Below are 13,393 nucleotides of genomic sequence, written 5' to 3'. Positions count from 1 at the left end.
TGTTATTTTTGAACATCTGCTTTATTTCTGACACTGTTCTAGAACATTTTTTAATTTGTCTCTCATCCTTCCAAAACCTTCTCCGTTTTATAGATGAAAAAAATTGAGACTCAGAGATGAAATAACTTGCAAAAAGGCCACACAGTAGATGGTAGAACCTTGCTGCTTTAGGTGTTTTGGCTCCATTACCCACAGGCTCTTGCTGTACTATTCCAGCATCTTCATCTTTCTCTACCATGTCTTCCTTGCAGGATGATATGCATCTGGTGATACGAAAGCAGCTCTCTAGCACCGTATTCAAATACAAACTCATTGGTATTATTGGTGCTGTCACCATGGCTGGCATCATGGCAGCAGACAGGTATGCATGGAAATTCTGACTTCTGTGGCTCAAGGTCAGTTAATCAGGTTGCCCCCTTACAAATAAGTATTACATTACATTGTAGATGTCATTATAATGTTAAGCATTAAACCCAGAATAAGAGTAGTAAGCAAATGTTTGTTGCAACTTTTCCATTCTCCCTTCTAATTTTGACTGTAAATACTTCATATAATTTTTACAGAATGTGATCATAATCATTAGAGTCTGATGGTTAAAAACCGGGGATTGTTAAGAAATAAAAGAGTAGAAATGTTTCCACAAAAGGGGAACAGAATATCCTGGAATGCATTTTTCCTGCATTAGCACCTCTCCCAGGCACTAGAATTATAGGTTTCTCCATTACTGAGTTACGCTGTCTGGGACATCATTCTGTTGGATACAAATAAGGTCTTCTTGTGGATTTTTTTTCCGCCCTTGCACTTTGATGTCACAATTGTAGCACCTAAAGGAGCATCAGAGTTGGGTCTTGATAAGATGTTGCCATTGCAAAATGACTTTGGATTTCAGTTCATGCTCCTTAGAGATAATTTGTTAGGAATTCCTGGGACCTCAGGAGACATTCTTAGAATTGGCATTAGTAATTCACGGAGGCTACATAGTGTACTGGTTAAGAGTTCATTCTTTAGAGCCATACCACTTGAGAGCATTAACTGCTTAGAGCGGTGCCCAGTGCTTGTTCTTAGGTTTTTACTAATTTAGTGTGCCCTGAAAAAAAACTGAGATCTGCATTGTTTGCTCTAATCCACATTTTGTATATAAATAGTCCTCTGTGCCTTCATGCACTTTTATCTCCACCCACATCCCAGGGATGGCAGGATTCATACACTTATTGCCAGTTCTTACAAAATATTGTAAAAGTGAAGCTAAAATTCCTTATTTTTAAAGTAGATCTTCAAATTTGACCCAAGGGAGAACAGACCTGAGCAATGAAGAGTACACACAGGTGAGTTCTTATAATGTAGTTGGATATGATTATGAATAACTGAGGAATTGCATCTGGTCACTGTCAGTTTACCAGAAAGAGTGCTTTTTTTTTTCTTTTTTTTTTTCCAAAATATGTTTTCCTGAATTCATGGCTTTTGTGATTTGTACCACTCTTATGGCACCTAGAATCTGATGGCATGGGTTCCATTTATTTCTGTATTTATCTAACTTTCTTAATTAAGTTGTAAATTCCTATAGAGCAAGAAAGTGAGCCATGTTCATAGAATAGCAAACAGCATAGGGACAAGTAAGTGTACAACTGGAGAATTGGAGATAAAGCTAGTTCAGAGGTAGAAAACAGAGTGCCTTCCTTGAATGTGAATCAAGATATTTTGACTTAATTTTTTACATAGTAGCAGTCTTTAAGGGTTTCTTAGCATAGACATGACATAACCAAAGCTTTGCGATAGAAAAATTAATCCAGTTTTATATTTCCAATGAATTGGAGAAGAGATATTAGAAAGAGTTGGGCTTGTCAGGAAGCTCAGGAAAACCTCAGGTGAGTGGTAGTAAGAGCTTTGCCAGTGAAATTGGAAGGAGAAACTTACTACTAAATGGGGTGAATGGTGTTTAGGAAATGTTGGCAGCCCAGTTGGCAGCCCAGTTTACTCTTTCTCTTTGGCTACTCCAGGTGACCTCCTTGCTTCAGTTAGTTCATTCTTGCAGTGAGCAGTCTCCCCAGGCCTCTGCACTTTATTATGATGAATTTGCTAATCTAATCCAAGGAGGAAAGCTGGCTCCAAAAGCCCTGGTAAGGCCCAGAATCTTTTCTTAAAGCAGTGAAGCAGGGAAAATGCTTTTTATTCCACATTCTTCAAGACCTTCTGTCTGTTACAGTGCAAAAATAGATCATCCTGGGGATCCCTGGGTGGCGCAGCGGTTTGGCGCCTGCCTTTGGCCCAGGGCGCAATCCTGGAGACCCGGGATCGAATCCCACGTCGGGCTCCTGGTGCATGGAGCCTGCTTCTCCCTCTGCCTGTGTCTCTGCCCCTCTCTCTCTCTCTCTCTCTCTCTCTCTCTGACTATCATAAATAAATAAAAATTAAAAAAAAAATAGATCATCCTATGAGCTCTCCCATGTTCTAGTTGGGAAGGCTATTCTGACTTGCCCTAACTCCAGCTTCACCACTGAGGCCTCCTTCACATAATAACAATAGTAATAGTAACAGTGAGGATTATAATAGTATTGTTGATGTTGTTGATAGCCACTATGTATTCTATGCCAGGGACTGTGTTAAGCATTTTTCACGTGTTATATGTTTTCCACTTCATAATAATGGGGCACATAATAATGTTATTCTCTTCTTAGAAATGAGGAAACTGGGGCGTCTGCGTGTCTCAGTCAGTTAAGCTTCTACCTTTGGCTCAGGTCATGATCCCAGTGTCCTGGGATCAAGCCCTGCATCAGACTCTCTGCTCAGTGGGGAGGAGTCTGCTTCTCCCTGTCTCCCTCCCCCTACTTGTGCTCTCCTCCTCTCTCTCTCTCTCTCTCTCTCTCTCTCTCAAATAAAATCTTTTTAAAAAAGAGAAATGAGGAAACTAAGGCTTAGAAAGAGTATTAGTTTGTCTAGGCTCTACAGCAAGTATACCATGGCCTATATAGCCTTGTTTGTTTGTGCTTACTTTCTGAAGGAATGGGTTGGGCAGACCATCCTCAATGATTTCCAGGATGCCTTTGTGGTGGATTTCTGTGTTTCTCCAGAAGGGTAAGTACTGTAGACCCACTAACTTGATTGTACTGGTGAAGAAATTATGTCAGTAGTTGGTACAAACACTAGAAGACTCTTGACCTCTGCCAAGTCTTGCCCAGTCTTCTTTCTTCCCAACACCCCAGGTCCAGAATTGCTAAAAGCTTCCACTTGTTCTTTCTCTTTCTCATTTCTTCTCATAAGAGGGAAGGTTGGTTTGTTCTAACGGATTCCCATGTGAACATGCATACTCTTGGGGCATCAAATTCTGGGTTCTCTCCACAGTGACTATCCATTTCCTGTGAAAGCTCTCTATGGACTAGAAGAATACAGTAGTCACGATGGGATCGTCATCAACCTCCTACCACTGATGTTCTCTCAGGACTTTGCAAAAGATGGGGGTAGAATGACTTCAAAGGAATCAGATCAAAAGTCAGTATACTTTGTCTTCTAAAACTTCTGTTGTTGTTTTGAATGTTTATGGGGTATTCCACACTTTTTGCAGTCTGTTGAGAACTTGATGGAAAAGGGTTTCTGGGGTGCCTGGGTGGCTCAGTCAGTTAAGTGTCTGCCTTCAGCTCAGGTCATGATCCCAGGGTTTAGGGATTGAGCCCTGCATGGGGCTTCCTGCTTGGCAGGGGGTCTGCTTCTCTCTCTCTCTCTCTCTCTGCTGCTTGCCTTGCTCATGTTTCTCTTTCTCTCTCTCTCATTCTCTCTCACTTTCATTCTCAAATAAATAAAATCTTTAAAAAGGGGAGGGGTTTCTCCTTAGGTGGTATTTGGAGGGATTAGCAAGGATGAGGGAGATTCCTTGTTTTTTCTTGGACCCTGTGGTTGGGGTTTGCATTGCCTCATGAAAGCCAACAACTCTAGTGAGGCTGTTTGTGTTTCTGTTCCTTTCTCCAATTAACATACTTGTTTGCCTTTGCCACTTTCCCTCCCTCTTTCCATCTTATTTCTGCTTCTAGTAACTCACAGATAATCACTTTATTCAGCCCCTGCCTTCTTCCACATTAGTTCATTGTTTATTTGTTGAGCATCCATTAAATTCCTTGACATATTTCTTTATTTTTTTTTTTAATTTTTATTTATTTATGATAGTAACAGAGAGACAGAGAGAGAGAGAGAGGCAGAGACACAGGCAGAGGGAGAAGCAGGCTCCATGCACCGGGAGCCCGACGTGGGACTCGATCCCGGGTCTCCAGGATCGCGCCCTGGGCCAAAGGCAGGCGCCAAACCGCTGCGCCACCCAGGGTTCCCCCTTGACATATTTCTTAAAAGTAGACATTTATTTGGGGCAAAACTCTTTAATTATAAGGTTAGGCTCCCTATAAACATGTTCTAATATACTTATAAAGTATTATTTAGAAATGGACTTTTCCTTCCCAGAGTGGTGTCTCCGTTGTGCCTGGCTCCCTATTTCCGGTTACTGAGACTTTGTGTGGAGAGACAACATGATGGAAACTTGGAGGAGATTGATGGTTTATTAGGTATAGGATGAAGTTATCACATCCTTTCTTCTTTGTAACCTTTCTTTGATAATCTTAAGGAAGGAACAAACCAGTACATAGTGTATGTGGGAAGGAATTTTTTAACTCCACAGTGTAGAATAGCAGTAATAATTGAACTCCAAAGACAAAATAATACGTACAGATTTCTGTCATGTTGACAAATCAGTCATCATCATAGTTCCTCATTGCTTTCTGGCCCTCGCCTCTAGTTTTGCAAGTACTTCTTAATTATATTTAATTTTGCTACATGATATGGCAGTAATTTTGAGACTAACCAAAGCTTGACTTTCAAATACAAGTTAAAGGGGAAAGTAAGTAGAAGGAGAGGTAGGTGGCTCTAGGGGTAGCATCCAGGTTCCATTGACTTGAAATAAAGAGAGTTAAAAATGTTTGTTCTTTTCTTTCAGATTGTCCTATATTCCTCACTGACCTAGAGCCAGGAGAGAGGCTGGAGTCCATGTCTGTTAAAGAGCATTCATTCATGTGTTCACTCATATTTCTTACTCTCAACTGGTTCCGAGAGGTAAGCAGAGTTAATAGAACATTTCACCTATTGTCTGTAGTTCTTCTTGAAACTATTTCTTGGTTCTCATGGGACTCAAAAGTCTCTACTAAACACTAACCCTTATGTGCTTTTCCAGCTGTCATGTCCCATTTTCCCCCAGCTATATGTACGTTTTGGTGTAGCCAAATCAGAATACTTAGAATTCACCTAATGTTGTTCATACTTTACTAGTTCAAGCCTTTTTGTTGTATTTTTCCTTTTGCCTGAAATAAACTCACCTCCTCCATTGTGAAAATGTGATTCACCCTTTGCATGGGTATGTGCTTCATTATTCGATTCAGTGAGATCAAGTGAGTGATGGTTTTCCCCTTCCTTTGGAATTTTTGTGCTTAGTGAAATCCTCGATAGTGAAACATGAAAACAACAGTAATATCTTATATTTATATCTCACTTCCTTTCTAATGCATATTATTTCGAAGAATGTTCACTGAAATGATCTCTTCTTATCCTCACAATTATAATGTAGGCAGGACAGGTATTATTATCCTTGTTTTACACCTATGCAGTCACAGATACAGAGAGTTCAAAGTCAGTAAAAATAATCAAGTACTTACATTGTGAAAAAACTGGGCTTTTTTTTTTTTTAAGATTTATTTATTCATGAGAGACACAGGGGAGTGGGGAGAGACAGAGGCAGAGACACAGGCAGAGGGAGAAGCAAGCTTTCTGCAAGGAGCTTGACTTGATGTGGGACTCAATCCTGGATCCTGGGATCATGCCCTGAGCCAAAGGCCGACACTCAACCACTGAGCCGCCCAGGTGTCCCCTTATTTCTTTATTTACATTATTTAATCCATATAACAACTGCATTCTCATTTTATAGTTGAAGAGGTAAAAACTCAGAAAGGCTAATAATGACCTGGCTAGGGTCATACAGCTAGTAGCAGTGTAGGACTTGTTTCATCAAAGTGTGTGCTCTCTAGTCACTATACTATTCCACTTGTTACTTAATTAGACATCAGTAGAACTAGGATTAAAAGTCAGATCTCTTGTATTGGCTCAGGGCTTTTCTTTCTTTCTTTTTAATTTTTTTAAAGATTTTATTTATTTATTCATGAGAGACACAGAGAGGCAGAGACACAGGCAAAGGGAGAAGCTGGTTCCCCTCAGGGAGTCCGATGTGGGACTTGATTCCTGAACCCCAGGATCACACCCTGAGCCGAAAGCAGAGCGCAACTGCTGAGCCATACAGGCATCCCAACTCAAGGCTTTTCTATACCTCTGTAGCATCTTTTGAGAACACCTTTACATTTACAGACTAAACTCACAGATCCTAGTGCTGAATAGCATTTTTTTAGCTCTGGATAAATGATGCAAACAAGGTTAAAATTGGAACCATTCCAAGTATGAGAATACAATTTGTACTTTTCCAGGTTGTAAATGCCTTTTGCCAGCAAACATCACCTGAGATGAAGGGGAAGGTGCTCACCCGATTAAAGCATATTGTGGAGCTTCAGAGAATCCTGGAAAAGTACTTGGCAGGTAAGGAAAAGTGTCTTATTATGGTACCTTTGCTAGGATGGCAGTGAGGAGATAATTTCACTTTTAAGCCAAGCTCAATGATAGCCATCCCCTACTCATCTGGGATAAGAAAAAGTATGCTCAACAAGATTTTAAAAAATGTTCTTCTTTGCTTAAGAAAATAAAAAATAGCATTGGTCGAGCCTTTTATAAGGTAACTTTTCTTATTTAGATGTCAACCTTTCAGTGCCCTTTGCTTTCCTGAACATAGTTATGAACCAGGAGTAAAGCTGAAAGGTCTCTTAATACCTTCTGACCATTAAATAAACTTGTTCAAAGTGCTAGGTAGATTCTCTGGGGAAAACATAGAGCCTCTATCAGGCCCTCATTTAAGTAATTGTGTGTAAAACAAACTTCTATGTGACCAAATATTAGTATCTTTAGATTTTAGGATCCCTGGGTGGCTCAGCGGTTTAGTCCCTGCCTTTGGCCCAGGCCGTGATCCTGAAGTCCCAGGATCGAGTCCCACATCAGGCTCCCTGCCTAGAGCCTGCTTCTCCCTCTGCCTGTGTCTCTGCCTGCCTCTCTCTCTCTCTTTATCTGTCTCTCATGAATAAATAAATAAAATCTTTAAAAATAATAATGATGATGTCTTCAGATTTTAAATAAGGGTTAATTTATTTTTAGTTCTTATCTGCTTGGATATTTTATATCATTATTATTTTTTTTAAGATTTTATTTCATTATTCATGAAAGACACAGAGAGAGAGAGAGAGGCAGAGACATAGGCAGAGGGAGAAGCAGGCTCCATGCAGGGAGCCTGATGTGGGACTTGATCCCGGGACTTCAGGATCACACTCTGGACCAAAGGCAGGTGTTAAACCACTGAGCCACCCAGGGATCCCCCAATATTTTATATCATTAATGTCAGATAACTTGAATGTCTCCTATAGGCATTCAGCCATACTTGGTTCTGGAAGTTGATTTTTGACCAATCAGGTGGTGCATTCTAAATCTAATAGTGCTGTGTGGTTGGTATACATTGAACTTCTGTCTCCTCTCTTTTCCAGTCACCCCAGACTATGTTCCTCCCCTTGCAAATTTTGACTTGGAAACTTTAGATGTAACACCTCCTACTACTGCTGCTATTTCAGCAAAAATCAGAAAACAAGGAAAGATAGGTATGTTTTTTTCTTATTATTCTGTGTCTCCGTAGGAGCTACACTGTGTTCACCTAACCAAGGCATCAGTAACTGGAGAGATGATGTCACTGAACTCCTTCTTTGGCATTGTTATAAAAAGAACTATAATGTAGAGTTATAAAATTACCTTCTCTACCCCTAGGGAGTCTTCAGGGTGTTTCCTGAAGGCAGTGATATTTAACAAACATGATTATTGATTATTTGAGTCACTTTTCTGTTTTTGAAACAAAAGGAGGAAAGAAACGGAAAGCAGATGGCAGCAAAACATCCTCCCCTGATACACTTTCAAAGGAAGATAGTTCAGAATGTGACCCTACACCGTCTAATAGAAGCCAACTGGAAAAGGTACTGGAATAATGGGTTACCATGAAGGTGTGTGACAGCCAGTAAGATTAGCAGGGGTCCAGAATCATCTCTGCATTTTACAGAGAGAAAAATTAGAGAAAAGAGAGGGAATGAATTCTCTCGGCTCTGGGGCAGCGATCCTCCCAGTAGCAGAGTTAGGGTTAGACTCAGTCCTTATCACTAACACAAACTTTTTTCTAGTCATTTTCTTGAATGTGTCATTCCCTTTTTTATATTTCAACAGTACTTTGAATTCTTTCTTGTAGCATTTATCAGATTCTGTTTTAGGACATAGTTTTAGATGTACCTCTTTTAGCCTCTTTCGCCCTCTGATCCCAGATTATCAACTTCTCAGTGAATTGAGATAACATGAAATGCTTAGGACAATTTCTGATAATTAATAAACAGTAGTTCCTTTTTCCTGTAACTACCAATCACAGAGTAGGTTACATGTTTGTGATAGTGCCTAAGCCACATGGACCCTAATTATTTCTGGTTTCTAGCTACTGTTTATTGTATGTTATATATAGCTCCTATAATCGTCTAAAAACCAAGGATTGATAGTAATATCTATATTTAATAGGTAAGGAAACTAAGACTCAGAAAGGGTAAGTGGCTTGCCTAAGGTCACACAGTCAATAAGGCTTGAGCAAGGATTTGAAGTCAGACCTTTCTGGTACCAAAGCTCATCATTTTCTGTACCATGCCATAATACCTTTGTTTGTCTAGTAGTTCATTCCTAAATGGAAGCCAACCAAAGGTCTTAGTATGTGACCCATATCCCAATTTTAAATTAGGTGCTTTTGTCTCAGGAATACTTAGGGACTTTGGTGAAAGGAAGGTGGTGGTTAGCTAAAAAAGTAACTTTTGCATCAAATGAATGCATAATTATAATTTGAAGTCTTCATGAAAAATCAGGCTAATATGGAAGCCTTATTTATTCTGTTGTTTGCTGCTGCTTTCTGTCCAGGAGTTCAAAGGGAAAGAAGAAAGGACATCAGTGTCACTACAGAATTACCATGCTTTTTTCCGAGAACTGGACATTGAGGTCTTCTCTATTCTGCATTGTGGGCTTGTGACCAAGTTCATCTTAGATACTGAAATGCACACTGAAGTAAGTGACAGAGCTGAGATTCTAGAATTTAATCTTGTTTCAGAAAATTTTTCAGCCCAGGGTACCTGGGTGGCACAGTTGGTTAAGCATCCGAGTCTTGGTTTCAGCTTGGGTTGCAATCTGAAGGTTTTGAAATGGAGCCCTATGTCAGACTCAGGAGTCTGCTTGGGGTTCTTTCTCCCTCTCCCCACCCCTCCCATTCATGCTTGCAATGCGTGCACACATGTGCATGCTCTCTCTCTCTCTCGCTCTCTCTCTAATAAGTAAATCTTTTTTTCTTTTTTTTTTTTTTTAAGATTTTATTTATTTATTCATGGGAGACACAAAGTGAGAGAGAGAGGCAGAGATATAGGCAGAGGGAAAAGCAGGTTCCATGCAGGGAGCCCGATGTGGGACTTGATCCTGGGACTCCAGGATCACACCCTGGGCCGAAGGCAGATGTTAAACCACTGAGCCACCCAGGGATCCCCCTAAGTAAATAAATCTTTAAAAAAAAAATGTCAGCTTTGTTCTTATTTTAAAAAGAGCACCATGAAAAAAATAAAAATAAAAATAAATAAAAATAAATAAAAAGAGCACCATGGCACTGAGAGAAGGTGGACTCTGGCTTCCAAAGGTTTTATATATAGTGAAAGTAAATGAATAATCATCCTCATAATCTTTTATTTAAGGTAAACAACCTAATTAATTAATTAGTTTATTTTTAAAGTAAGCTCTAGGCCCATTGTGGGGCTTGAACTCATGACCTTGAGATCAAGAGTCATGCTCAAGATGCCTGGGTTGCTCAGTAGTTGAGCATCTGCCTTCGGCTCAGGACGTGATCCTGGAGTCCTGGGATCAAGTCCCATATCCGGCTTCCTGAATGGAGCCTGCTTCTTTCTCTGCCTATGTCTCTGCCTCTCTCTGTCTCTGTGTCTCTCATGAATAAATAAATGAAATCTTTTTTTTTTTTTTTTTTTTAAAGGGGGGCAGCCTGGGTGGCTTAGCAGTTTAGCACCACCTTCGGCCCAGAGCGTGATCCTGGAGATCCGGGTTCCCTGCATGGAGCCTGCTTCTCCCTCTGCCTGTCTCTCTCCTCTCTGTATGTTCTCATGAGTAAATAAAATTAAAAAGAAAAGAGTCACATGCTGTATCAACCCTCATCATCTTGATGTTTATAAATCTAAGCTTGGTTGTTGTTGTTGTTTTTTAAGATTTTATTTATTTTTCTTGAGACAGAGAGCACAAGCGGGGAAGAGGGTCAAAGGGAGAGGGAGAAGCAGGGAGTCTTGACATGGGGCTTGACCCCAGGACCCTGAGATCATGACCTGAGCCAAAGGCAGATGTTTAACCAACTGAGCCACCCCAGGTGCCCCTAAATCTAAGTTTTTTACAATCTGTTAGACATTATGAAAGATCATGCTAATGATGTGATCCTTATCTTAGGTTACTACTAATAGGCTATTTAGATTACTCTTGCAGAGAAGCACTGTTCTGGTTTATAAAGGTTAATACTGTTTTCACTGTTTAATGACGTTTGTTCAGCATTCATCAGATGCTTATCCAGGCCTTATTTATGTGTGCCACTAATACAGACATTGGCAATACAGTAGTGCATACAGCATGATGCTAGCTTTTATATAGCTCATAACCTAATAAAGGAAGCAGACATAACTAGCAATATGTGCTGTATTAAAGGTCTGAACCAAGTACCAGTGAAACTCTGAGGAGAGAATGGTATTTATAATGAAGTTGGAAGTAGACCACATTTTCAGAAAAGGTAACTTTTGATATGGGATTTCACGAGAGTAGTTTCTCCAGGTTAAAAAAATATAGGGGCACCTGGCTGGCTCATTTGTTAAAGCAGACAACTCTTGATCTTCTGGTTCTAAGCTCAAGCCCCCATGTTGGGCCTAGAGCTTACTTTAAAAAAAAATAGCATAGGGAGATGGGGTAACTGGATGATGAACGTTAAGGAGAGCAAGTGACATAATGAGTGCTGGATATTATTTATATAAGACTGATGAATCACTGAATTCTACCTCTGAAACTAATAATATATATACGTTAATTAATTGAATTTAAATTTTAAAAAATCTTGTAGGAAGAAAAATAAAATTAAAAAACTAAAAAGACAAATATTATGGAATTTACCATAGATTTTTATAAGAATTTAAGCTCCTTCACAGTATAGACAGTATCTACCCCCATCCAACCCCAGTTCTACATCAGCTTAGAGATTCTCCATAAATGTTCTTTTGCATGAACAGTTTGAAATGAGATTGCATTTGGCTCATTCTGCTTCTAGTAGTGTTATACCTTTATAGGGACCCAGCACAGAGTTAATAGTAGCAAAACATTAAGGGAAAGAAAATATGAAAGGATTATTTAATGAACAGAGAAAAAATGAATTTCCTTTGAATTAGTCGTTTTTTAACCCAGGGTACTTAGGAAATGCACCTTGAGTCCACAGCTCGAAGGATACAGAGAGACATTTACTTCTAGAGAAAAAAGTATGTCTTCTAAAACTATACTCCCTTGGATCCCTATTTTAATAATTTGAAATTCGTTTTACTTTGGGAATGCTTGACTTTTTGATTTGTTGACAGTACAACAGCCATTTATATGAAGCGGGGAAATTTCCCCCCTTTTTTGAAACAGTCAGATTCTTTAGCTATTGGGAAGAGTAAACATGAAATGTGTTCCTCCAAAAAGATGGCTAGGACATGCTTGGAGTTATCCTTTCTTTCCTCTTTGTGACAGGCTACAGAAGTTGTGCAACTCCAGCCCCCTGAGCTGCTTTTCTTGCTGGAAGATCTCTCCCAGAAACTGGAGAATATGCTGACACCTTCTGTTGCCAAGAGAATCCCCTTCCTCAAGGTTGGTATAGGCAGAAGCATAAACCCTGGCCTTAATGAATAACTTGTCCCTTTCTCTGGCATTGTGTTGGGTCACTGGAGTAAGCATGGTGGCAGCCTCATTTCCAGAGCCTACTCACTGTGCTTTAGAAAGGAACTCTGGGGCACCTGGGTGGCTAAGTGGTTGAGTGTTTGCCTTCAGCTCAGGGCCTGATCCAAGGTCTGGGGATTGAGTTCTGCATTGGGCTCCCTCTGAGGAGCCTGCTTCTCCCTCTGTGTCTCTGCCTCTCTTTCTGTATCTCTCATGAATAAATAAATAAAATCTTAAAAAGAGAGAGAGAGAGGAACTCTGAAACACAGAAATAAAAAAAGCCACCCCAAACAGGATATATATTTCTAAATGCCCTGAGCATTCCTAAATCCTGTTCTTTACTTGGATTTTGCTTTTATTTATTTATTTTTTAATTTTTATTTATTTACGATAGTCACACAGAGAGAGAGAGAGAGAGAGAGAGAGAGAGAGGCAGAGACACAGGCAGAGGGAGAAGCAGGCTCCATGCACCGGGAGCCCGACATGGGATTCGATCCCGGGTCTCCAGGATCGCGCCCTGGGCAAAGGCAGGCGCTAAACCGCTGCACCACCCAGGGACCCCTGGATTTTGCTTTTAAAAGCCTCCCAGGGGTGCCTGGGTGGCTCAGGGGGTTGGGTGTCTGCCTTTGGCTCAGGTCATGATCTCAGGGTCCTGGGATCGAGCCCCACATTGGGCTCCCTGCTCAAGGGGTAGTCTGCTTGTCCTTCCCCCTCTGTTCCTCTCCCTGTTCTCTCTTCTTCTTTCTCAAATAAATAAAACTTTAAAAAAAAAAAAAAAAGCCTCCCAAACTTAGCCCATGCCCAAGCCTCAGTGTAGTAGTAGTTGGCTATCTAGAGAAGGCCAGAACTTCACATGTGTCTATAATGTACAAATGTACACATAGCATCTGGTGAAGCAGTTGGATGATACTAGCAACAAAACATGAAGGTTTTAGGTGAAAACATTTAAACAGTATATCCAGTTATTTGATTTTTTGTTTGTCTTCATCAGTTGCTCAATGTTCTTACCAGCCTAGATGATATCTATTTTTGTATGAGCTTTATCTCATTAGTAATACAGGTTTGTACTTGTCACTCAAACATTGTACTCTATAAAAGCCAATCTCTTCGTGATTTGAAGATGGAACAAGATCCCTCTGTCAGAATAGAGTTTTAGGCAAGCAACCAGCTTCTTCTGTCCACTCCTATCTTGTGATACCATTCTGACTAAACT

General features: G+C 40.2%; 1 protein-coding gene across 8 annotated transcripts in view; it reads left to right on the top strand.

The window, feature by feature from the left end:
- FANCD2 (FA complementation group D2) overlaps positions 1-13,393 on the top strand; it is a 57,455-nt gene that overhangs the window by 26,422 nt on the left and 17,640 nt on the right. For 6 of the 8 annotated variants that reach the window (XM_072785161.1, XM_072785166.1, XM_072785163.1 and 3 more), the window contains exons 19-30: positions 252-361; positions 1,268-1,325; positions 1,998-2,117; positions 2,999-3,072; positions 3,340-3,486; positions 4,444-4,544; positions 4,973-5,088; positions 6,504-6,612; positions 7,662-7,772; positions 8,026-8,138; positions 9,109-9,252; positions 11,995-12,111. In XM_072785161.1, coding sequence (XP_072641262.1) covers positions 252-361; positions 1,268-1,325; positions 1,998-2,117; positions 2,999-3,072; positions 3,340-3,486; positions 4,444-4,544; positions 4,973-5,088; positions 6,504-6,612; positions 7,662-7,772; positions 8,026-8,138; positions 9,109-9,252; positions 11,995-12,111 — 1,320 coding nt within the window. Of the gene's footprint in view, positions 1-251; positions 362-1,267; positions 1,326-1,997; positions 2,118-2,998; positions 3,073-3,339; positions 3,487-4,443; positions 4,545-4,972; positions 5,089-6,503; positions 6,613-7,661; positions 7,773-8,025; positions 8,139-9,108; positions 9,253-11,994; positions 12,112-13,393 lie in introns of those variants that run through there. The other 2 variants (XM_072785167.1, XR_012011590.1) reach the window with 2 other exon arrangements.

This window comes from Canis lupus, chromosome 19, assembly GCF_048164855.1.
Source record: "Canis lupus baileyi chromosome 19, mCanLup2.hap1, whole genome shotgun sequence".
Classification (NCBI taxonomy): Eukaryota; Metazoa; Chordata; class Mammalia; order Carnivora; family Canidae; genus Canis; species Canis lupus.
Note: the sequence above shows the minus strand (reverse complement) of the source record. Positions and strands in the feature narration are given on the sequence as shown.